This window comes from Oryzias melastigma, linkage group LG22 (assembly GCF_002922805.2).
Source record: "Oryzias melastigma strain HK-1 linkage group LG22, ASM292280v2, whole genome shotgun sequence".
Lineage (NCBI taxonomy): Eukaryota > Metazoa > Chordata > Actinopteri > Beloniformes > Adrianichthyidae > Oryzias > Oryzias melastigma.
The window spans coordinates 9,042,997-9,067,696 of NC_050533.1; the positions used below are offsets into that span (position 1 = coordinate 9,042,997).

A 24,700-nucleotide genomic window follows, 5' to 3' on the forward strand; every position below is an offset into this window, starting at 1 on the left:
TGTACAAGCTCTTTAGCTTAGAGGAATTTAGGCTTTTAAACTTGAATATTCTTGGATTTAACATCAAAAGTACTTGTAGTTATTTGGTGTAAAAAAAAGTTTGATGCATTTTCTAATTTGTTTCTCCAACCAAAACCACGTTTTGCAGACCAATGGCGCCACCTAGCTTCTATTCTGTTAAACTACCAATTGTTTTCATTTCATTTGAAAGGATATAAACAAACCAAAACCACAAAAATGAATTTGAAAACATAATTTTTCATTGCTCCCCGTGGAAGAAAGCTAAAAATACTTCTTAAACCCTTGAAGTCTGTTGATGCAAAAATGCATCAAACCACTTTTGTGCCAAACTTACTTTAATTTAGAACAGAGGTCAGCGACCTTTAGGAGTAAAAGAGCCATTTTGGCTCATTTTCTACTGGGCAAAACCCAGACTGAGCCGCATAGTCTTACTTTTGTCTAAAATAAATTTTAGTTTACCTACATTACCTTCTTTTTTTGTAATAATACATTTGAATTATGTCTATTTTTTGGCACAAATAACAGCAAAAATCTTAAAATAAACTAGCATCTCCCAAAAGGCAATTATTTTTTTCTTTTTATATTAGACAGCTCAAATAATTTATATTCAAAATAAAAGATGCGCTGTGCCAAACAGGATCATCTTAGTGCAGCTCTGCTATTAACAATGTTGTGCAGCATGTGCTTTTAAGTCATAAAAGATCAAACTTTTTACAAACGTTTTGCTTTGCATATAAAATGTGCTCATTCTAGAGGTAGCATTGAGAAAACAAGACATCTTTACATCAACAGGGATGTAAAAACCTACATAGCTAATCATGTATGTGCACCTCAACCATCAATTTAACTAAAGTAAATAAATCCTAATTAAGTAACCCTTACTTAAAAAATTACCTATTATATTTTTCTTCAGCCAGAGAGCCACCATGGAGAGATAAAAGTCACAGGATGCAGACCCCCAATTTAGAATCTACTTAAATGATTTTTTTTTTTTTTAACAGCTGGAAATAAATTCAGGCATCTACAGGTTAACATGACAATATAAAATTATGGATTAAAAATAATCACAACTCAGAATCTGAGTACCAAACTATATTTATTGTATACAGTAGTAAAAGACCACAACTAATGTACAATTCAGTAGAGAAAAAGGAGAAAAAAAAAAAACATGACAAGACCTGGACCCCGTTCTTCATACATAACAATGTAGTTCAGCCGAGTGCCATAAATCTCTCATAGCAGCTCAGTCCTTACAATGCAAAGGGGGGAGGAGGCCAATTTATTGGCATTGATAACTGTGCTCTTGATTCTGTCAGATAAACTGTAATCAGTATTTGTGCAGAAGCCCATCCAATATTTCTACTTATTTCAGTTTATTTACCACAAAACTTAAAAGCAAAAAAAAAAAAAAAAACATGACTTAGGACAGGTAGGTTTGGGGTCGGATAAAATGCCTTCCAATTAGTCAAAATGTACACAGCAAAATTAAATATGTCAAAAAAAAAAAAAAAAAAAGTAGATGGCAGGTATGAATACACCCATGAAAAATGTCAAGATACCAACATTCACTATCAACCTAAACGCATAGAAAAATACATGTAGAGCTTAATATACAAGGAAATAAAGCACCTTTCTAATGTGGCCAAAGAACAGAAAAAGGGTAAAACATGTTTTAGGCTGTCACAATGTTTACAAAGACCGACTTTATGTGCTCTCTGCAGTGAAGAACGGGTGCCCGGCGAGAAAAACTTTAAATCTAAACTTTCCTTAAATGGTGATCTGACATTTCTTGGAGGTTCTAAGCTCTAGTCCGGCTGTTACACAGTATGGTTCGCTTTCAGATTAAAAATTCTTGGATCTTGTTGGGCCTTTCGGAATCAAATAAAGCCTCTTAGGTGACCCACATATGAAGAACGGGGGCCACGTGGGCACGACACACAATTCTCTCTCTCTCAAAAAAAAAAAAAATCCATCTGCTGAAGTAATTGCAATGAAATAAATCCATCTGTTAATTTAACAATACATAAGACTCACTCTCTTAATCTGCAATAACTCCACAGCAAAAATTGTGTTTTTGTTTATGAAAAATCAATATTCCAACAAGGACTTAAAAAGCGCGTCAGCATCAAAATCCCACTTTTGATGGCTCAAACTGGAAGATGTCCTTGTTTAGAGCCCATCTAGAGCCTGTCATTTGCCACATGTGACAATAACACAAAAATAATACAGCTGACCCTTCGGGGGGCGGGGGGACCAATTCAGCTTCAGGCGACACAGTAACCTAGCAATGGCCTCTTACAGAGATGTACATCAAACATGGAGTTAACTTCTGTCTTTGGATTAATAAACCAGGCCCCTCAAGACATTTCTAAACCCCAGCTCAAATACTTCTGTACAAGGGAAAAAAAAAAAAAAAAAAAAAAACTGAATCTGCATTCATTCTGTAGTAAGACACACGCACACTCACAGAGAAAAAAAAAAACAAAAACTTAAGCATCTAAAATGCAAAGCTAATTAAAATCCATTTTTGTACACGTTTCCATTCAAAGAAAAAGCCATTTTGCACATGGAATGAAAACCGATAACAACTGGATGCTAAGCTTTCACCTGACAGTCAACCAGAAACTGCCAAACCAGGAGGAGGAGCTACAATGAACTGATGGTTCAATTACAGCTTGCCAGTAGTGTAAGGTTGTATAAACTGGCCAGCAGAAAGACTGCTATCACACACACATACACACAACTTCCATTCCGACTGCGACATAATATAAAAAGCAGAGAAGCCCCTCCCACAGATGACAAAATATCATATGATAACCTTTAAACAGTGGAAATAATATTAACATTAACAATAATAATAATAATAATATAGAGCCAAGAGTAGCGATGGGGACAGAGAGGCAGTGAAGGTGGTTGAGGGCGTGGTCTGAAGGTGGTCATTGTTAATAGTAGGGCTTAGCACTTCCCTCCAGTCTGCTGCTGGAAAACATCTATGGTGTCTTCGTCTTCCATCTCCAGCTGAGAAAAGAAAAATATTTGATTGAACAAATAATACCCGACAAAAAAAATTAAAAAAAAGTATAAATAATCGTACCTGTGCAGGTGTATCCGTTTCATTGATAGGCTGTCCATCAAACCTGAACCTGATCTGCCTTATTGAGAGTCCCTTTAGGTAAGAATACAAAGAAATGTTCAGATTTTGAGTTTGATAAAGAATCAAAGATGTTTCTTGGGGTTTCCAGCTTACCTGCCGTTCACAGTACGCCTTCATTAGTTTGCTGAGCGGTGTGTGCCTTTTGATTTTGAACTGGACCACTGACCCATCTTGCCCTGCAACTTTAAGGTTGATGTGGTCGTTCTCAGTCTTTACTCCTTCCTGTCGAACAAACAAAATAAAAGTTTCAGGAAATATAAATATACACATCCTAGCTAATAATAGTAGAGTCAACTAATATTTTCATAAATATTTTAATGTTGCTAAAACTATCAGTACTCTTGAAAATGCAACTTTCAAGTGTAAAATTAAATGCTAACATTTTTCAGCTAATTATTTGTATACATTTTTATTTTAAATTCATGCATTAAATTATAAACACGTAAATAGTACAGTTAAAAACTGAATAACACTTTTACACGTAATATATATAATAAAATGAAAGTAGAGAACTGTAGGAGTCTCAGATTTTATTGTTGCACATGCTAATGTTAGCATAGTTAGCTCCCGGCTATGTGGTTGAGCCTTTTGCTAACTGTAGGGAGTGTAGCTGCCCGGCAACGCTAACACATTTGATTCATCCCACGAGAGGAGCCAACGTGGGAATATTTTTTGTAAAAAAAAATAAAGCAAAAATATCGAGGGGCAAAACTGGATTTGAAACGAGTGCGTCACCTCCGTCCGAGGACTTTTTCGTTTGCGGCATTCGCAGCATTGCGGACATAACGTGGTCCCGCTTCGACAAAGGGCAGAACACGCAAACAGCAGTCGTAGCTTAATTAAGCAGTTTTCTCATAAACATACTCGTCCAAGTCGACGTTGGCGACGTTTGTGCAGTTTCCATCAACGCACCGCAATGGAAGCTCCCAATCGCGAATGCACCGATGTGATAGAGCTCATTCATTTGCGAAACAAACACTGCGCCACTTTACAAAAACGTGCAAACCAGGCCATTTTAGACTGCACATCTGAGCAACGGCTTCGTACGATCTCCCGTAAAAACCCCACAAATAACCAAGCTCTTCCGGTCTCAGCGCCTTACCTTTGGCTTCTCCTCCGACATGTCTGATGAATTAACGGGGGACGGAGATATTCTTGATTTAGCTTTAAATGTATTTTTCTCTTCCTGCCGCCTTCTCTCTCCGCTCTTCTGCTCCGCTCGCGGGTGCGCGCATAAGATAGCCGTTGGCATCAAGGATTGGTCCGAGAAAACCACGTGGTGCTTTCTTTTTTTTTCCTCAACGCGGGAGCGCGGATGCAGGAGCGCGCATTTATGCAAAAATCTCGGTCACGCGAACAATAAAGGAGCAATCAAACGCATTTGAATGCTTATTAAAAACAATTTAAATACATAAATCAATTAATTTGGTTTAAAAAAAAGAAATATAAAAAATAATATTTTTTAACTTTTTAAAAATATATTCTATTAAATGTTTCTATTACAAGTTCAGAGGAACTGAAATCACTATAGGAACATGGGTTAAAGACAGGAAGTGTGTCCAAGTCAGTCAGTATTTTAGGTTGAAAATATTTTTGCATTTTAGAGTATTTAAAAAAAAAGATAAGTTATTTCCTATACATTTTAAAAGGAATGTAACGATTAATCAACCTAATTGGTTGGAAATTGATAAATGGTTTATTTCAAGCAATCAAAGCAGATATTAAACAAAGGCAAGAAAACAGAAGTTTGAACATATGCAAAGACATATCAAACATAGGAGGATTATTTATATAAAAAAAATGATTGCAAAATGCGCATACGTTTAAATACACCAGTAATTAGTTCAATTATTACTCTGAAGCACAAACACAACTGCTCTTTTGCATATCAGTTTTGGCGCAACTATTAAATACTAATAATGTCAAAAGGAGTTCAGTAGATTGCTTAAAAGGTAGTGAGAGGATGCAAACTTATATAATTCCACCCCTGCTCTGCTTTATTTTGATTTTTTTCATTTTCGGTACCTAAATTATCATCATCCTGATCTGAACTGTTCAGGTAAAACTGGTAGTTTTATTTTCTGGATATTCTTAAAAACTATTACCCAACTGTGAAATGATCTTGTATTTTAATTAATTTCAAAATTAGTTTAATTACTTGTTTATTTCAAAGTATGTGGTAAAATTCGGTTAAAAAGAGAAATGCACAACAAACAAAAGTACAGAGTCATTCACAGGTTTAATCAGTCTTAACTCTTTATTAGGTTTGGGTCTTTATTCAAGACGTAACAGCAAAATAAGGGTATTAACAATACCAAAGTAATAATAACATAATTCTGTTTGGGATAAAAGTTTATTTCTAAATTCCTAAATGTTAAGGTATTCCAAAACCATCAATTAAAAACAAAAAAGCCATTTCATTTATGGAAAATGCAGAGAAAACATAAAACCCTGCTTTCAGAAACTTGAAACAGGTGCAAAAAAGTTCACATTTTAAAGCTAATAGCTAAAATTAACATTAAGCTGGGAGTGAGATCTTAAAATATATAACTACAAGAAACTGTTTTTAGTAGAAGGAAAGTATTGCTAAGCAATAATAGATTGGTTTTATATGTACAGTAATTTTAAATGCTAATAAATAAAAGAGTTTTGAAAAACACTACAGCTGCAAGCATCTACTTGGACGAATTATCTTTGGTCATTGCTGCACAGCATTCTTAAAAAAAAGGGGGCAAAAAGACACTAAAGGTTTTGTACACAAAACTAATTTCACTTTTGTAACATTTGATTACATTAGTGGGTCTCATATGTTCATAGAACCACAAAACAGGCTGTGGGTTGACAGCTGTGTCCATGACTTCAATTCTCGTTCCTTGGATCTCATGCAAATCTTGAGTATGGATTTGGTCCATTGAGGCCTAAAAGACAAACATAGGCATATGTTATTTACATAAATAAGTTTTTACCTTATGGACCAAAACATGGGCAGACCTGTATGGTGCAGGCATGTGCCCCGCACCAAGTTTTAAGACCACTCCGTTAGCTCGTAGAGCAAAAACTGTTCATGCACATTTTTTTCCTATGGGTATGCTGCGGGCTATAAGTTACAGCAAACACTTAAAGACCCACTACAATTAAATTGTGTTTTAACATGTTCTTGTGGGATTTTTCACATGGAGGACATATATAGAGAAAATCAAAATTCAAATTGGGTTTCTGAGTATTTCTATTTTCAAATCACAGTGAATCATGAGAAAATAATAATTTAATAAAATGTAAAATCTACAATCAGTGGGCCACAAGCTCCTTGCTCCACTCCATTCTGACCCATCCACTCGCAGACAAATAGATCCATGTACGTTTTTGTATTCCTTGTCCCAGCTAGCATCTCGTTTAAAATTGTACGACTGGATAGCTCCAATATTGGTTGTCATACTTGCTATACTGGTAATGTTAAGTTGGGGGTATGAGGGAATGTAAACTATCTCTAAAGGTGTATTCAGACTGGAAAAGTCTATTAGTCAGAACCAAGTCTGCTTCATTTGGTGCAAATCCTGAACTTTGCATTTGGTCTCTATTTGTACTGCATTCATCGGTCATTTCTGTCTGGAACCAAAGATTGTATACAAGCCACATGACTAAAGATCCCTTCAGTCATTGGCCAGGCATTACAAGGGTGGGGCAAAGCAACGAGAGAAGGAATAATGAAAATCCTACGCTTTACAATCCTGGAATGCCTGTATCTACGTCAGGTACAAAACTTGTTACTTGCTAGTTTGGTAGTGTTGAGGCATGCTGCAAGACGGTTACCGAGGAGCCAGTTGGCTATGAAGGTATACTAATGAGTTTTTATGACATATAGATAGTTGGGAAAAACAGTGTGAGAAGCAATGTGTATCATGTTTAAAGTTGTTTTAATGAGCCTGCATTTCAATGAGTTCCTGTGTCTTATCATTGATCTACTTTACCTACTGTTTACATCCTGTAAAGCTCAGCTACGGTGGCCATTTTAGTTCAGTTGTTATTATTCAGATTGAGAGAAGAGAAAAAAAACTGGAGCTCAGTCTGATTGGAGGACCACCTGTAAAGATGGGTCTGAGAGCAGTTCCTGGCTTGGGAGTATTCAGACTGAAAATATCCTCTGAATCGTCGGAGGAAACGAACTCTGGTTGACTTTAAGCAAACCAAATGTGTCCAGTCGGAATATTCCCTAAGGCATAAAGAAGGTGGAGGATCTTGAGTCATTTGTGTCAACAGTCCAGAGATAAAATGTCTGAAAGGGATTAAGAGAAACATGTGTAGGCATCTTAACATGTTAAGTCAAGAATGACGTGTCAGACTGTCAGGAAGAATATAAAGAAAGGCGTTCAAGATGGTGTGAAGTCAACAGCGTGGTTGAGACAGAGACACAGAGAAAAGGACGAGGAAAGAGAAAGAAAGATGCAAGCCAAGAACAGATAGAACCAGGAAGTTATTGGAAAAACAGTTTGTGGAGGATGTTTTAGAAACTTTTAATTTTGTGGTTTGGACATAATCAGAGGAGCAACATTGAATTTGTCAGTAGAAGTCTAGAGGAAGGCCAAAGATTTGATTCATGGATGTATTTAAAGACAAAACATAAAGATAGTCAACGTAAAAGAGAATTGGATCAAATTGGAAGGAGAAGTTCAAAGTTAAAGCTGAAGACGTTGTAAGTTGCAGAAATATTTTTGTCAACATTTCAGGAAATATTGATAAAAATGATTATTCTACATTTTGTTTAAAATCTGTGTCCTCAGTCACGCTTTCAGAGCTGATCAAACACATCAGGAATGCAAGTTCCATGTGTGACGGGAAACTGAGGAACTCACGCCTCCATGTGGAAACTGGTTTTAAATCACTGGAGCAGCAGTAACTTTAATCAAACAAAAAGCAAAAACCTAAAGTAAACTTTTATTACACCCATAAATCCTCTCCATCTGAAATTGAGATAGTGTTTTGGGTTATTGTCCCATCTTTGACACTTTTAGTTAAATAAAAAAAGATGGAAAATGAGATGGATCATCTTTCCTTCAGTTCCATGAGCTGTGGTTCAATAATGGCTACCTTTGTATTTATATATAAAAAAGCTCAAACATCATATAAATCATGTAACGCCATAGCAAATAAACCAAAATGTGCCTCAACTTTATGATTAAATCATGTATTTCATATAAGTGGTCATATTAACATGTATTAAGGAAACGTTTTGTAGAAATTATTTAGCCCCTCAGAGTTTACAGACAACAAAGCTGCACCTTATGATTAAACTACTTCAGTGCTAAAAGCTTACCGTATTTCTGCCGGATTTCCTGATGTCTCTGTTTCATCTCTGCCGTCCTGGTAAAGAGAAAACACCCCAATTAAACTTTTTTTAAAATTTCGACTCATCTTATATCGGCTATTATCCTAGCATGGCTATCTAAAATGGCATTTCTAACTTCAAGCAGTCATGTGTAACATGTAAAAACATAATTTGCCTGACGTATATCTTTAACATGCTGTTGTGTTTTATGAGTTACAGTGTTCCCTCGCTATATTGCTGTTCACTTTTTGTATTCTTGATATCTCTCTGATTTTTTTAGTGCAATTTTTGCTTTTTTTTTACAGCACACTGTGTTTTGCATCCTGATTGGCTGCAGACCACTGTCAATCAACCTCCTCTGTGTCTCGTCTCCTGTACTGAATGCCTTCAGTTTGAGAAATACAAATAAATCTTTCATCATAAGAAAATCTCTGTTTTCATTCTAAAATATTGCACTAATTTTTCTATGAAGATTTGAACTCAAAAGAAAAAAAAAATGTAAAAATATGAATGTCTGCCTGAGAAAAGTGTGACGTTTGTAGTCAGGGATTTCTCCCATGATGGGTTCGTTTTAGAGCGTACCCCTGCAATAAACGCAGGATTTAGAGTTTATTTGCAGCTTCTTCTTGTACTAGAATATTTATGCTAAGATGCAGCACTTTTTGAGGTCATGTAGCTGCAACCAGCATGTGATTAAAAACTTCATTCTTCCCTCATGAACATTGTGTTTATGGTAACAGATAAAGATCATGACAGGTACAGTCACAAGGGCAGGTGAAGCTCAGCAAAGAAATAGAAAAGTATAAAAATAAAATAAATACACTTTCAAATGAAAACTTTACACTTAATTTTGTGATTCAATATTGAGTTGAGTTTTAAAGTATTTTATTTTAATTAAATTAATTCATAAATCCTTGCATTACTTTTCATGTACATAAACATATTGTACTGTATTTCTTTGGCAGAAAAATGCTTTTTTAATGTTGGCAACAATGATTTTAAAAACTGAAAGTTCCACTTTTGTTCCCCTTTTAAAACTGAAAAAAGGTGGAAGTTTCAGCTACCTGAAAACTTTCACTTAAAAACAATCTAAAAAAAAGCTTAAATTTGAAGAATATGATCAAAACCAAAACAAATGGTATTGTATGATATTTTAACAATAAAACTGTGCATTGCAAAATCCAGAAAATGAGCAAAAACATGAACTGTTACCTTTGCTCCTGTTTGGTCTTCGCCTTATCACCTTTTCTCTGCATTTTGGCATCAAATCTTTGGGATCTTGACACACAAACACAAGATTAGTGCTAAGCAAAGACACTGAAGCATAACCAATTCACGTCAAGGAGAAAACAGAATGCACAAAGTGTAGAACACGAGTCAGTGTTATCATTGTAATTGTGATGCATCAGATTGAGACCGTTTAGAGCACACTTACCCAAACCTCTCACACTTGCAGCAACAGAACATGCACACCAGGAGGGAGATAATGAGGACGCCACCGAGCACCGCCAGCGTGATGATCAGGGTCTGAAAATTCACTGCAGAAGACGCCAATGATCAGCCTCCAGAAAGAAAACTTGTTCTACCTCTTTTTTTGTGCCCAATTAGAACATTTTTTGTGATATTGGGCTATATAAATAGAATTGAACTGAATTGAGTTGAGTTAAAGACGAAACAATTCTCTCTTATATGTAAATGTTAGATTTGGCTGAATTTCACAACCGTTGCTCAAAACTAGCACAGCAGGTCATGTGACCACCTTTTGCATGACAGGTGTGTCAATGACGACACACAGAATGTCTGGCATTCATTCACATGCTAACAGACCTCACGAAACATATCTAAATAAATGCAAACATTCCCCTTCCTTCAGTCAGCCTTCGTATCAAGCAGAAATGTGAAAAGCTTCATTTTTGAGCTTGTCATTTTAAAATTTAAATTAAATTAAAAATTTTATTTTACTTTTAATCAGAAAATAAAACAGAATAAAATGACATTAAGGAAGGCAGATCGCTTACCGGTAATTTTATTAAAAAAAACTTTATTTAGTGTAATATTTTAATGTGTCAAATCTGTTAAAAATATGTTGGTGCATTTAAAAAATACAACTTAAAACTTTTGTTCTATATGAAAGTGCACTGTGTGAACAAAATAATTTAACACTTGACTTTTAAAATCAGTGTAATTGTATGTGTGCAAGATACTCAAAGTGAGACACAGTCAGGTTGAAACTGGATAGGCATTTTCTTTCAATGTTTGTTCTTCACTTCAAGCACGCAAAAGTACGCAAACAGAATGATTTATACTTTTAAGAAAACAGTAAGATTCAAGTCAACTTTAGGGTTTGTTACCCTAAAGAACCACTTCATACTAAGTTAGCTTAGTCTAGATATTTTTAAATAAAACCTAAAATATGAACTTTAATAACTATAGCATTTCTAATTTAAATGATAGAAAAGTAAATATTTTTAGAAAATATGAGGACAATATAAATGTTCTTACTCCAGCAGAGCCCCCAGCGTGCATCATTCAGCGGGCAGAGTGCATGAGGTGGAAGGATGGTCTTCACCGGGTAAGTTAAACATGATTTTGTTTTAATGCACCACAAGCACTGTCATAAAAAGAAACAGAAAAAAAATGTGAGGATTGAGGTCACTTTCAGAAGAAAAAAATGCATGATGAGTGCACTCTTTATGTAGGGGGGAGTTGGGAATAACAATCAGATCAGTTACTCCACAAACCAGACCAACAGGTACTAAGGGGAGGAGCTATCCGGCTTCACCTCACACAGCTTTTTCCATTGCACACAAATAACACCAGAGCGACCAAACAAAGGAAATGACTGGATTTTAAGTCCAAATAGATGAAGATCTCATTTCAACAAGATAGATTTTATGCCCTGGTTTATATATTTTTTCTCACATTAAATTCTGTTTTCAGCACATTTAGGATGATAAAAGGCACAAGAAAAGACATAATTTGTTTAAAGAAAAAAAAAAATCAAAACTACCACATGTCCACTCAGATACTTTTGTGTCCACAAAATAAAATACATTGTAAAAAGAGCTTGATAAGGTATTTCATTTGAAAAACTCACAACATTTCCATGACTTACCGAGACATTTTTCAGACAATCTTCACAGTTTGTTGCATTTTTCCTCTCGCACACTGCTGAATAAACACAATAAAGTATTTTATTTTTTAAACATATATAATAAATATACATTTTATTAATCACACAGGACAAGAGCACAAGTTTAATTTTGGACAGATTAACTGAAAACTACAGGGTTCAGATTAAAAAGAGGCCTAAAGCTTTGTGTGATTTATGCAATTTACTGCTAATCCTCCTGGGAAGTTTTCTATGGGGACTGAGTGCTGTAAACAAGCAGGATTTAGATTAGTTTCATGATTCTCAGAGGGAAAACAGTCAACATAAAACTGTTTTTTTAATCATTTAAATATTTGGTCTCTAAATTGAAAAAAAATCCATAATTATTAGACTAAAGAAAAACGATAAAAGTATGAATTGAGGTGTAGCAGCAGGGCTAAGATTTTCAAACCCTTATTTAATACATTACCATATAAATATTAAGTGTTTGATTTATAAAAAAAATATATATATATATATATATAAACCTAAAAACTGGTTGGTAAGACCAATTTACTATTGGATGAAAAATAAATATTATTTCTTTGAAGCATTTACATAAATTCAAAAATATTCTAAAAAGTACATTAAAAAAACGGAACTACCACATCAAGAGTGAATTTCAGGGTCTAAAACTCCTGAGTCACTAGTCACTCCTTATTCCTACCGTCGTCAGGTGTCGACTGAGCCAGAACTGACGCCAAGCCGAAAACAAGCAGGAGAGCTGGGAGTAAAACCCGAGAATCCATCATCTCCAGACGCACGGGACGCGGACGATTCACGGCGTCGTTCCTATGGACTTTAAGTCCGAGAAGATGAAGGAAAACGAGAATCCAGAAAGAGAAAAGTTTGGTCTCCTCGAAAACAGGAACTCCAACGCGATCTTGCCCAGAAGGAACTAAAAGCCAAGTAGTGACGCACGGTTTTTACGCACAGAAGACAAAAAACTGGGAGGCGTCAGAGGCAAAACAGCAGTTTCCAAATGCATGAATCTGAGACTTTAGTCCAGTTTTAGTTAAAAAGAATGAATTCCACCACTAAAAATAGATGCATTTGCTATTTGAATGCCTCATTTCCCCACTTAGGGTGAACTGTAACTCATTTAAACTCATGTAAATTCTTTTGACTTCAACCTAAAGGAGCTGTTACCCACAAGTCATTTTTAGAGAAGAAAATAGAAACCTCTCTCAAAGATATTGCATCAAAATATAGTTGAATCAGTCTTTTAAATCTTTAAAATATTTTTTTTCTCTTTTCTCATTTATAAATAACAAAACCAAACGCAGCATCCTTTAAAGTTGGTTTATTTGTGCAAAACACAATGAGTGAAAACAAAGTAAAAACACTGTTTTCTGGTTTGCAAAGGAAACATTAAATAGAGGACAATTGTTAATAAATTAATAAAGCATAACTTTGTAAAGGCAGTTACAATAAAAAAGAACACATCTGACTTTCTCTTCTTTTGTATTTTTTTAAACAAGCACAACAAATTACAAGGTAAATATAAGCATAAACCAAAGATTAGATTGAGCCCCATTCTGGCCGCCTGCGGCTGATAATAGGACCTTTAGTAATGAAGTTGCCCTTGGATACAACACCTTAAGGGCAAGTTCAGACAGATTCAAAATCCTAAAGATCTTAGAACTCACTGTTTCAGGACGATCAACTGTTAAACTGAACTTCCTTCAAACTGGAACTATTTTGAAAATTCGTTTTTAAGATCCCAGTGGAGAAAAAAAAGTGATTTCACTGATTTTTCAGGAGATGTAGAGCATGTATTATACTGTGAATTTTAAATTTATTAACTTGTAGAACATTTCAAGGTTTTTTTTAATGTAGAAATGTGTATGAAAAAAAAAAATATTAGAAAAAATGTTTGTCTCTACTTGAAAAACATCAACTTTACTTCTTACTGGTGTTGAAATAAAAATGTTTTGGGTCAGATTTCTGCAGTGGAACATTTTATTGTCAGGATTTAATTTGCCTACACTCGTACCCATAAGTTTATTTACCCAGGAAGAAATTATAATTTCTTGGTCATTTTTTATTGTCAGAAAATTCTATTCACCCTTTTTAAATCATGTCAACATAAACTTTCCAAGTGACCCTATTAAAATGTATATACCCTTATGACTTAGTTCCAAAAACACGCACACTAACTGATACAAAAGGGTTTGAATGACAGCTACAGGTAACCATCCTCACCCCTGACTTGTTTGCCTTTAATCAGTGTGTGTCCACAAACGGTCTTGAAATTTCTGGGCCCCAACAGACCCTTCAAATCTATCATCCACTAACAATTCTGGATCCTGAATTATAGGGAGATCTAAAGAGCTGTTAAGAAAATCTATGGGGAAAGGTAACCATCATCACCCATTACTCATTTTTTCTGTAATCAGTTCAAAGGTCTTGGAGTTTCTGGACTCCCAACAGACCCTAGCATCGTTCATCCACTGATATTTTTGGATCCTGAGTCACAAGGAAAGCTAAAGAGCTGTCCCCAAAAAAAATCTATGGGAAAAGGTAACCAAATAGTACAAAAAAGCAATATAAGAAGATATCCAAGGAACTGAGAATTCCAGTCAGCAGTATACAAACTTTGCTAAAAAAAAAAAAAAAAAAAAATAGCAAACATTTCTGCCACAACTAAGGATGTGAAGAAAAACCCACAAATAACGTCAACTGTAATCCAAGACACTGGGAAAAACTGTGTTTTGGATGTGTCAAGATGTACAAGGAGACACCTAAAGAAAATAGTCAAGTCACCAGAAGAAAAACTTTTTTTTTTTTCCAAATGCCACAAATTAACTCAGTTAAAATACGCCAAAGAGCACAGAGACAAGGCTCTAAACTTCTGGACCAAAGTAATTTGTAGTGTTGAGACCAGTTTTTAACTTTTTGGCCACAACCACAAACTCATATGATGAAAATCACACTATTTCCACTGTGAAACACGGAGGTGGAACACTGATGGTTTGGGGACGTATGAGCAACAACATTGATGTCAAGATGAATGCAGTACTCTTTAGCTTTGAGGTTGTGCATGGGATGCACTTGAACATTACAACATGACAACGATCCAAAACACAAGTCCACCTGTCATTGGTTCCAATAGAATAAGGTGAAGGTTTTCCGCTCCTGACTTCAGTATTTTTCAGCCACTCTGAGGAGATCTCAAACAGGCAGTTCAAGGCCAATCATTTATAGGAACTTGAGGTTTTCTGTTATCAGAGATAAGAAAGAACCTCTTCCACAACGATCACAAGAGACTTTAAGCTGTTATTGATGCAAAAGAACTGGGGTATGTCACCTTTTGAAGTTTCTGTTGTCATTATGATTTATAAAGGGTAAACAGGTTTTTTTTTGACAATAAAAACTTTCACCCAACCACTAACTACGAATGGCAAAACATTTTAGTGTTATCATTCATTTTCTCTGAAAACTGACCGATAAACCATAATTTTTTCCAGCATCTGTAACCGTATGAGCACAATTGTATAGGTATCTCAGTATGTGTTTTTTTTTATGATTCTGACACTGTCCAGAGACTTCGATGTGACTCCATCTCCACCTCACAGTCTAAAACACACACATACACACAAAGCAATGTTGACTCTCAGATTTCCAAGTGCACAATCAATTCATTTCAAAGCCCGTATTATCACAGTGTTCATCTTCCACTGAGGCTGGACACTTCCAGTGTATTTTCAACCCTCCCAAACAGACAATGCAATAAATACTGTACAATAAATATTCATAATAATAATATTTAACTTAGTTATCCACCTTTGAAATACCATACTTTGTCCTTTAACCAACAATCACAACACCGTTCCTTGCAATAATTATTATTAGTCATGTAACTACATATGATGCACTCTTTTCCACTTTTCAACAGTTTGAATATCACCATGAACAGAATCACACACACGGCAGCAATCCAGACAACAAGATAGTGGGTTCACATTATAAAGGTATTAGTCATAAATGTCTTAAAGTTCATCAGGAGGCTGGGGTTACAGACAAACTGGAGGTTGAAGTATTTCTGCCTGAATTTCTTCTAATCTTTTTTTTGTAAAATAAAGAAAACCATGGAAAACTTTACAAATATGGCTTAAAAAATGATATTAGCAGCCCATAGTTTTTTACTGTTTTATACGATTTGGTGAAGTCACATTAATTATTAACACAATTTACCTTTACATTAAATGTGCCACTTTGCTTGTGGCATCTGTAGTCTGTACAGTGCAGTAATGTCAATACTTTGAATCGTTGTGTGTGATATACAGTACAAAACATTAAATATATCTTAGCGTATGTGTTGTTTGTGGCTATACAGAGTTTTGTGTCTATGTTATATGTAGATACAGCTGTTATCACAAGTATTTGCAAGCCTCTTGATCAAGTTGAAGAACATCCGGAGCAAAACTTCACCTTTTTTTTCCAGAAATGTTTCATGTTTGTCTTCCCACTCTTGGCCACACGGTGGCACTGATGAGCAAGATTCAAAAGAAGAGTTCTCTTCTTGTGGATGACACAGGGAAGTGACAGGGACAGATCAACAATGGAATGGTCAAGAGTTTAAATGTAAGCAGATAATAGAAAATAAAAGATGGAGGAGGACGAAGAGAAGGAAGGAGGTGTGGAGTAATAATTTAACTGAGGCTTTCATCTGGAAAAGGAACCACCTGACGCTGACAGGGTTGGGCGGGTTAATTGTGCTTCTTATTAACGACTTTTCTTCCACAACAGAGAATGTAGGAGTGTGCTTGAACATCTACATGCAGGACTCCGGCTGGGTGGTTTTCTATTTGAAGTGGCTGTTCCCAACAGTTTCTTTGTCATGCTTGAGTTTTTTTTTTTTCAGATGGTTTCTTGCTCCGCTTTTCATTTTCTACTCAAACTTGCCAGCAGATTTTCATTCAGTACAAGGAATTAGCTGGTTGTTGTGACTGCCCATGGCAGTGGCATGGGTACACCCAGGGATGGGATTGGTTGGCGATGATGATCACCTGGCCCAAGAACTGCCAACGCTGGTTACAGACATGATGCTACAGCGCTTCTTCACCATCATGTTGATGTACGCTCTCATGATCTTGGTGATTTCTCCAACCTAAACAAGAACAGATTTAGTCATGTAAATATTTAAAAAAAATCGGTATATGGATTTGTCAAATCCATAAATTGATATCCTTATGAATACATTTTTGGGGTTTTGTTTTCAGACAAAAAAAGGCTTTTCGTGAGTTTTTAGTGCAGCGTTACACAATCTTACAAATAGAAGTTCCATTTAGTTTAATTAAATTCATTTTTTTAATCAAAAAAATTTAACCCAAGTATAAAAATACAAAAAAGGATAATTTAAATCAAACATATATCACGTTAAATGCATTATTTATTGGTGTAAAATCTGAATTTTTAACATGGGAGTCTCTTCCATCTGCCTCTAGTGGTCTCTGGAGGAACTGCAATATTTGGTCCTTCCTGATTTGCATCAAATATGGTAATATAAGGTGGAGGCTGGAGATACCCATCTCTAACTAATTTCTAATGCTCTATAGAGCAAATGTTACATTCAAATCTAAAGAATAGTCAATAAAAACTGAATTCTCACCAATGAAGTCTCGAAAAACATCTCCCTCTCATCCACAATGATCTTATAGGTGCAGGGCTGTGAAGCTCCAAAGAAGGTGATGTGTTCGTACTGGAAAGTCTCCAGAGGTTTGGGTTCACCTCGTTTATACACCGACACGTTATCAGCACTCACACCCAGCCACAGGTCATGAGGGAAACCTCCTTCTTTACACTGCCAGGAGGAGAAACGCAGAAGGAGAAGGGTTAATCATGTTGATTTTTATTCTCTTAATAATGTTCTTTTTTTTGTATCCTCACCTCCACATCAAACAAAGTAGACCCATAGCCGGGCCACTCCTTAATGATGCTCATGTATTTAAGCATGGCCTGGTGCTGCGGCATGCCTTGCAGACGGGTCCACTTCTCCAGAACACTTGTTCGCGTGGCAGAAGTTTCCTCCTTGACCCACATCTCCAGCATTTGCTCCTCCTCCGCCTGAAATAGAAACAAGTGTCACCTCCATGGAAATGAAAGTCTGTGGAAAATGAGTTCATGGGTATATTTGAACATGGACAAAATATGGCTTTTATTGTCATAAAAAATTAAGTAAGTAGTTTTATAAAATGACACATTTTTACGATAATTTCTAAAGACATTAAAGCAACTTTAAAAATTAAAAAAAATAAAGTTTAATAATTTAAATGTGCATAGCTCATTGTGGAATGTCAAATAGTTATTTTAGCTAGTTTTATGAAGTGTATTTAACATTTCTCAAGTACCGATATACAATTATCTTTATTGAATGAGATTTGAACAGAATTCTATGTTTGTTTTTGGTTAAAGCTATTTAAAAACTCCTCAAATATTTATCTTCAGACTGTTGGAATAATACATTTTTAACCAACATTTTTTTCTATTTTTTATGGCATGTGATCAGCTGATTCAAAGTCAGTGTTCTCTATATTTTTGCCAAATATCTGTTGGAATTGCATTTTGTTTAGGCAGAAATGGTCTTAATAAAAATTCGGCTAAGATGTTTCCTGTTTGTGAATAGAAATTTAACATAATTCAATCTGAATAAAAATAATTTAAATGCTGATCAGATGTAACAAAAACAACAAAGATCCTCAACAACTTACTAATTAAATCTCTAACACCCTTTATTATAAATTTTATGTATTTTGGTATCATATTTAGATGTTTATAATTGTATATTTTGTTGAAAATCTATTTTTTTTTAAATAAGTAACACCACAAGGATGTGAAAAAAATTATAAATTACTTTTAATGTTATGTATTAAAAACTAAGAGACGATTATTTTAAACTGAGACAGTCTTCTCACATTTGTTAACATAAAATAGATTCATAAAGTACTTCACAAACTGTTCTTATCCCTCCACAATGGAAAGATATAGGAGCCACATGGTTCACAAAAACATCTTCAAAATTTTGTGTCCATTTTCCACCTCTACTACTGACCTTCTGCTTCTTCAGCGACCCTGTTTTGAAACTTCTCCTGAGGGTGCCGTCCAGGAAGCTGGGAGTCTTTCGCTTCTCCGTGCCCGTCCCAGCTCCGCCCTGTCCTATCGTGCATATTCCATCTCCTATCCCCCCACTCCCCCGTCCTCCGGCTCCACCCGCTGCACCAACACCCGGTTTGGTGGAATGCAGGATCCGATTGCGAAGGCGTCCGGTGGGATACACGCTTCCCAGGCTCCATCCGACCCGGCCTGCTCCGTCTCCATGGAGATACTGGAGGCGTAGAGCCGCCAAGTGCTGCAGAGTCTCCTCTGAGGCTGGGAAGTGACCACTTATCAAAGACTCATGAGCCTGTGGCAGAGAGAGAAATGCTTTTAGAAAACCAAATAGGAGGGAGTTTTTGAAATTCTACACAAACCAGGATGTGTCTTTTTGGGTTTAACTAACCTTTATTTAATATCTATATATCTACTTTAAGACCAGCACAAAATCCAAAAATATAACCAAAAAATTAAATGGAATTGAATTAAATAATGTCAAGTTTTATTATAGCTTTTATTTTTTGATTTATTAAACTGCTGCAAAAAGGAAGCAGATCTTTTTCTTTTGGAAAAATTAAAGTGTTTTAAAAAGGTAAAAAGAACAATTCAGACAAAAAGTTACAAAGTTTTATAAAAGGTCAACAATCCCCTTAGTGCTGTACACCTGACATAGTAGAATATAGCACATAAAACATTAGATTTTATGAGTGGAAATGAGTTTTAAGGATAACTTTGTAACAAACTGTTTAAATAAAACATATATATCAAGATATATATACATCAGAACTCAAATAATACAAATACCACAAACATATTAAATCAAAGCGATGATGTCGAGTCATTCAATAGGCACTTAAGTAAGTAAAAGTCAGTGTAGAAAACACATTAGAAATGAATTGCTTTTGCTCTTTAAGTCAATATTTAAACAGTAGAATGAATCTTACTTGTTCAAACATGAATGCAAACTCCACGCCCTCTTTGGGCATGCTCTCCACATCTAAGAAGCAGTAGAGTTTGAAGTACAGTTTCCACTCTCCTTCCTCCTCTTCTTCTTCGCTGCCTGCCAGCCTAGAGAATAAAAAAACGTGAACGTTTTTTAAAAATCAAATATATTTACCACAATCTCTTAGAGTCCCAGTCTGATCAAAGCATTCCCAGTGGTCTTTTAATAATGATTATGCTGTTTTTAGCCAACATTCTTTAAAAAATTCCATGACATAGTTATGCAGTATTAGAGCTATCCAGCTTAAACGAGGGGCATTGTATATTCTATATTCCAAATACTCGCTTTTTCAAATTGCATTTTTTCATCTGCTCCTGATTCACAACAATTTGAATAAAGAAATACTCGGAAATGCCATTTTAAGCTTAATTTTCTTTATATATGTCCTCCATCATGTGATTTTTTTTTACAAAAACCTGTTAAAAAACAGTTTAATAAGAGTGGCACTTCAAAAAAATAGATTTTACAGTTGCATAGAAACATAAACAGGCTCAGAGTGACGAACCTTTCAAACTTGGCCAGAACGTCGGCCACAATCACTCTGCTCTCCAGAGCTCGATCTATGAAGGAGTTGTGTTCAAACAGAGAAAACAGGTTCTTGCTGTCCTCCATAGCCAGACCTCTGATCAGCTTCTCAACAACCTGCAAACAGCATAAAAAAACACATTTATGCCCACTTTAGGACTCAAGGAAGTTGAATCGGAATTCAACATTTTTGATTTTTTTGGAGAACTCATAAAATAGAAATTTCAGTTCTTCAGTTCCAAATAAGCAGATTTGATGTAAACTACTTTTTCACAAAAAAATGACACATCTTATGTTTATATTTTTCCTAAGGTTTAATATATTCAGACGATTTACTCTTAAATTGAATATTCTGCACAAATGTACAGGGTTTAGACCCAAACAGTTAAGCTTTTTGATTTACAAAGTGTCCTGCTCTTCTGCTCACATATTTCAGTCCTACACTAGGGGTGGGAAAACTGCGGCCCGGGGGCAACATGTGGCCCGTTAAACTTTTAATTTGTTCCACCATATTAGAATAATAAAGAGATAAAATTGACTTACCCCAATTCCTGTATGCATAATTCTTGATTTGTGAATCATACAATATATTTTGTGCATAAGTACAGAAATTACAAAATTCAAAAAGATGCAAAAACCACAATTTCAACATGCACAACTTTAAATTATAACAGCTTGACACTAACTACACGTACAAATCTTTAAAAATTAGGCACAAATCACTTGTTACACATACACAAAACTGCAATTACACACAAATCTGATGTGAGAGTCTTATCATGTCTCCAAGATTCATGCATATGTGGCAAGACGAGTGCCACTCATAAATGATGTGTTTAAATTCTGCTAGTATGCTTGGTCATCAGACTTGTCTTTGAAATGTAGAGAAACGTTTTCAAAATGCGTATTCATATTTTTTTATATTATTTATTGAGCATATCTGTTAAAGAAAGTGGGAAAATGTAAAGTTTTCACCAAATATTTTTCACAATCTAAGTTCAAAGCGGCTGATAAGAAAACTCTGATGACTCAGCATTCTAGGAGCATTTAAACGCATCACTCACGCATGAATCTTAGAGACATGAAAAGAGTCTCACATCAGATTTGTGTGAAAGTGTGCTTTTGTGTGTGCATAAAAATAGATTTGTGTATAATTTTTAAGGATTTATATGTGCTGTTAGCTTCAAGCTGTTGTAATTTTAACGTGTGCATGTGTACATTTTTATAATTTAGTAATTTTTGTACTTATGCTTAAAATATATTGTAAGAGTCACAAATCGGGGTGTTATACTGATAATCCTTATTAATGTTTATTTTCCCTGTAATTTTGGTGTCTCCCCATAGATGGTGATCTAAAAATACATTGACCTTTACTTAGATACAGGAAGATGTTGGTTTTTTCTGATGTTTATGTGTGTATTCTGAGTCGGATAGAAATTTTTCCGTTCATTCCAACACCACACGAATGCAGCATTTCTCCAAATTTTCTAATTTCTTTGATTTCTTTGAGGGATATCAACCCAACAATACAATTTGCAATAAAAATAGAACAAAAGTCCCACTTTTTAAATAAAAACATCCAAAATGTTCTGTTTTAAAATATATAAATCAATTTTAAATCAAAATTAAACAATTTTTCGTCCAAATTCAGTGTTATTTCTTTCTCTTAGGAGTTAAAATTCCAAAACACTCCATACGTCTGGCCCCTCTGTCAAATTTTAGAACCTTTTGTCACCCTTCACGTAATAACCACAGAAGACTCATTGTTAGGGCATAAAAAAGGAACATTTGAGTAAAAATAGGTGCAAAAAGATGAGCATATTCCAGGCTCATATCTCAGTGTCTCTGATCAAACTGATTTTTTTTGTCCATATTTTCAGTCAGTACACAGTTTACATTTATTGTCATTTAAGTGCTTGTAAGGTATAGTTATTTTTGTGTGAATGATTTGACAGTTTCTATGCACCTCTCCAGCAGTGGTGTGCGAGTTGATGGAGATCTTGCAGGAGCCTCCTCCGTGGCAGTACACCGTGGTGCTCATCTCCTGCCTCACCAGCAGGGCGGCGATCTCCTCCTGCGACGGGACAAACTCACGAGTCTTGGTCTTCTTTAAGGATTCCCCGACAAAAGCGGCATAGCGTTCAATCTCTGTTCCGGGGTAACGCTCGCGTACCCTGTGTGAAAAATAAACACGCTCAGAGGGAATGAAAAAAATAAAAATAGCGGTCTGTCATGTCGGAAAAACTCACAGACCTCTTGAGGTGGAAGCGGAGGTATCTCAGGATGGCTCGGCTTGGTAGGAAGGTGCAGCTCATGCAGGTGAGGAGGTGCCAGTGTGCAAGATTGGCTGGGCTGTTCGGCTGAGGCACGTGATTGGTCTGTTTGATCACCTGACAATAAACCTAAAAAAAACGGAATTACAAAAAGAAAGTATTTAATCAATGGAAATTGTTAAAAATCAGATTATAGAACAGATTATAAATCAGTGGTACCTCATCCCTAAGAGGTCGAAGGTCCTGGCAGGTCTGCAGGATGCCCTGGATGATGGGCACCGTGTCTGCCAGCGTCTCCATCTCCTGCAGTGAGTTGAAAACTCTCACTGCCTCATCCTGCAGGCTGGCATAGCCCTGTTGCCTTTGCACTACATGCAACAACAGGAGAAATATTAAAGATAGCCACAAATATGACATCAATAAATCAATTCCAGAGACAAAGATGACTGGAAAAAGCACAGATTCACTCACAGCTGGTGACCTCTCCATAGGGGAGCGGCAGAAGCGGGGAGTGCAGAGGATGCTGAGTGTATCTGAGGATGGGGTTCCTCCTGTACATCTGCTCCACTATTTCTGGGTTGACGCTGTTCTCCTGAGGGGGGAGCAAGGTACATCTGAACTCATCTTTCTGATGTTTTAGCCCTTTAAGATCGGAGCTTCAGTGTTTATGTTCTTTGATTTACTGTAACTTTACTGTAACACAATCAACTAAGCATTCACACAATTATCGTGATTCTCCTGCTCCTTTTGGTAAATTCTTTGGCTTGTAAAAGCTCAATCTCACTTTTAGAGATTTCAGAAATCTTGGTATGAAAACGCTCAGCTTGTTCAGGACATTACTCCATGTATTTTTGGTATTCATAAACTTAATAGTTTTTGAAATATTGAGCAAAATATACCCCATAGGAAATAAATGACAAAGTCTTAAAATTTCAAAATTTAAAGTAGATTAGCAACAAGCCTTTAAATATATTCATGGGCTATGTTTTAAGTTCTTAAATTCATTTTCAAAAAAATTTTGTTTAGCTAATATTTTAGCAACATGCTAATTTTTTTGGCTAATTTGTCTCTACTGGGGTTTTTTAGGCTAATTTAGCGTTTAGCTTCTATTTTAGCAACAGGCTAATGTTTTTGACTAATTTAGTTAAATGATTTTGGAGTTTAGCTAGTATTTAAGCTAGCTTTTTTGGCTAATTTGACATTTACTAGGGTTTTTTGGGGTAATTTGGAGCTCATATTTAAGCAACAGTATTTTTGCAAAATTGGCATGAAATAGGGATTCGCAAGCAATTTTACAACTAATTTGTCAGAAATGTGGGTAAACTTCAGCACTCTTTCATAGTTCTTTAATGAAATTTCCCGTCTTATAGCAAATTTAACATTTTGCAAATAGCTTTTGCATTTTCAGCAAAAAGCTTCAGCATCTTAGTGACTACTTTCAGCAAAAAGCATTCCGCAGGTAATGCAACTTTTCTAGTTCCAGCAGATTCTGAAGGCTTCTGGAAGCACGATTTTACCTTAATGTCTCTGATGAGCTGCAAAGTGGGAGTTTCTATTGGGGTCTTGCTGTCGATGACCCCCTGGATTGCAGCTGTCCACCTCATGGCCTCATTCAGCATCTTGGTATAAAGGCGGTAGGAATGCTTTCTGCCGTACACTATGATGTTCCAGTATCCTGTTAAGCAGAGAATTATTTCATAAATTATTTTCAACCACCATGTGCCAAGTCAAAACTTAGTCTTTTTTAGTTATTTAATCCAGAAAAAAACAGTAATCTCTACATAATCCCTAAATGCCCTTTTGTATCTGCTAAAGTCACCTGTTTCCCTGTGCACTCGCTCATCCGGCTGAATGACGGAGCAGAGGGAATTAAGCACCAGAGTTCCCATCTTTGAGGAGTTTCGCTCAGAGCTCTTGTAGTAATCCAGGGAGTTGTGGGTCAAGACAAACCAGCGTTTCTTCAGCTTCAGGGAAGTGCTTTTAGAGTTTGTCTTCATCTCCTTTTGGAGCCAGCCTGCAGATGTAGCAGAGACATGTTTTAATTAAAGGAATACACATCACTAAAAGATACCAAATACACTCTCAATGTATTAAGAATATAAACGAATTCATGCTAAATGTAATTCATGAGTCAGTTGGACAGTTTTTTGTAAAA

At 35.7% G+C, this 24,700-nt stretch overlaps 3 protein-coding genes across 6 annotated transcripts in view; all 3 read right to left on the minus strand.

The window, feature by feature from the left end:
- Positions 1-1,098: 1,098 nt before the first annotated feature.
- On the minus strand, positions 1,099-4,563 carry sumo3a (small ubiquitin like modifier 3a). Of its 2 annotated transcripts, XM_024287611.2 has the most exons (4): positions 4,278-4,522; positions 3,269-3,397; positions 3,116-3,187; positions 1,099-3,039 (listed from the first exon to the last, which is right to left on the minus strand). In XM_024287611.2, the coding sequence occupies exons 1-4, from the start codon at positions 4,425-4,427 to the stop codon at positions 2,977-2,979; spliced, it is 414 nt and encodes a 137-aa protein (XP_024143379.1). In that variant the 5' UTR covers positions 4,428-4,522; the 3' UTR covers positions 1,099-2,976. The 2 variants fall into 2 exon arrangements, with proteins under 2 accessions (XP_024143379.1, XP_024143304.1); XM_024287536.2 differs by having other exon boundaries at positions 3,116-3,397; positions 4,278-4,563.
- An 846-nt stretch (positions 4,564-5,409) lies between these two features.
- On the minus strand, positions 5,410-12,593 carry pttg1ipa (PTTG1 interacting protein a). 2 transcript variants are annotated; one of them, XM_036209883.1, is made up of 7 exons: positions 12,317-12,593; positions 11,614-11,666; positions 11,001-11,109; positions 9,934-10,036; positions 9,711-9,776; positions 8,487-8,533; positions 5,410-6,093 (listed from the first exon to the last, which is right to left on the minus strand). In XM_036209883.1, the coding sequence occupies exons 1-7, from the start codon at positions 12,399-12,401 to the stop codon at positions 6,056-6,058; spliced, it is 501 nt and encodes a 166-aa protein (XP_036065776.1). In that variant the 5' UTR covers positions 12,402-12,593; the 3' UTR covers positions 5,410-6,055. The 2 variants fall into 2 exon arrangements, with proteins under 2 accessions (XP_036065776.1, XP_024143590.1); XM_024287822.2 differs by having other exon boundaries at positions 11,614-11,669; positions 12,317-12,572.
- Positions 12,594-12,937: 344 nt separating this feature from the next.
- Positions 12,938-24,700, minus strand: part of myo10l1 (myosin X, like 1) — a 43,325-nt gene continuing 31,562 nt past the window's right edge. For both annotated transcript variants that reach the window (XM_024288021.2, XM_024287947.2), the window contains exons 32-43: positions 24,365-24,559; positions 24,063-24,220; positions 23,017-23,137; positions 22,765-22,913; positions 22,526-22,674; positions 22,239-22,446; positions 20,253-20,389; positions 19,689-19,812; positions 18,704-19,054; positions 17,542-17,718; positions 17,264-17,455; positions 12,938-16,762 (exon numbers count right to left, since the gene is read on the minus strand). In XM_024288021.2, coding sequence (XP_024143789.1) covers positions 16,658-16,762; positions 17,264-17,455; positions 17,542-17,718; positions 18,704-19,054; positions 19,689-19,812; positions 20,253-20,389; positions 22,239-22,446; positions 22,526-22,674; positions 22,765-22,913; positions 23,017-23,137; positions 24,063-24,220; positions 24,365-24,559 — 2,066 coding nt within the window. In that variant the 3' untranslated portion in view covers positions 12,938-16,657. The remainder of the gene's footprint in view (positions 16,763-17,263; positions 17,456-17,541; positions 17,719-18,703; positions 19,055-19,688; positions 19,813-20,252; positions 20,390-22,238; positions 22,447-22,525; positions 22,675-22,764; positions 22,914-23,016; positions 23,138-24,062; positions 24,221-24,364; positions 24,560-24,700) is intronic.

Bases quoted from the DNA above. Each gene is read 5' to 3' on its own strand.
- sumo3a (XM_024287536.2), bottom strand. From the start codon at position 4,427: ATGCCAACGGCTATCTTATGCGCGCACCCGCGAGCGGAGCAGAAGAGC. The intron at 3,398-4,277 runs GTAAGGCGCTGA...TTTGTTCGACAG, and splicing joins TGTCGGAGGAGAAGCCAAAG to GAAGGAGTAAAGACTGAGAA. The intron at 3,040-3,115 runs GTACGATTATTT...TTCTTTTCTCAG, and splicing joins AAACGGATACACCTGCACAG to CTGGAGATGGAAGACGAAGA.
- pttg1ipa (XM_024287822.2), bottom strand. From the start codon at position 12,401: ATGATGGATTCTCGGGTTTTACTCCCAGCTCTCCTGCTTGTTTTCGGC. The intron at 10,037-11,000 runs GTAAGAACATTT...CGTCTTCTGCAG, and splicing joins ACGCTGGGGGCTCTGCTGGA to TGAATTTTCAGACCCTGATC. The intron at 9,777-9,933 runs GTAAGTGTGCTC...TTGTGTGTCAAG, and splicing joins TGCAAGTGTGAGAGGTTTGG to ATCCCAAAGATTTGATGCCA.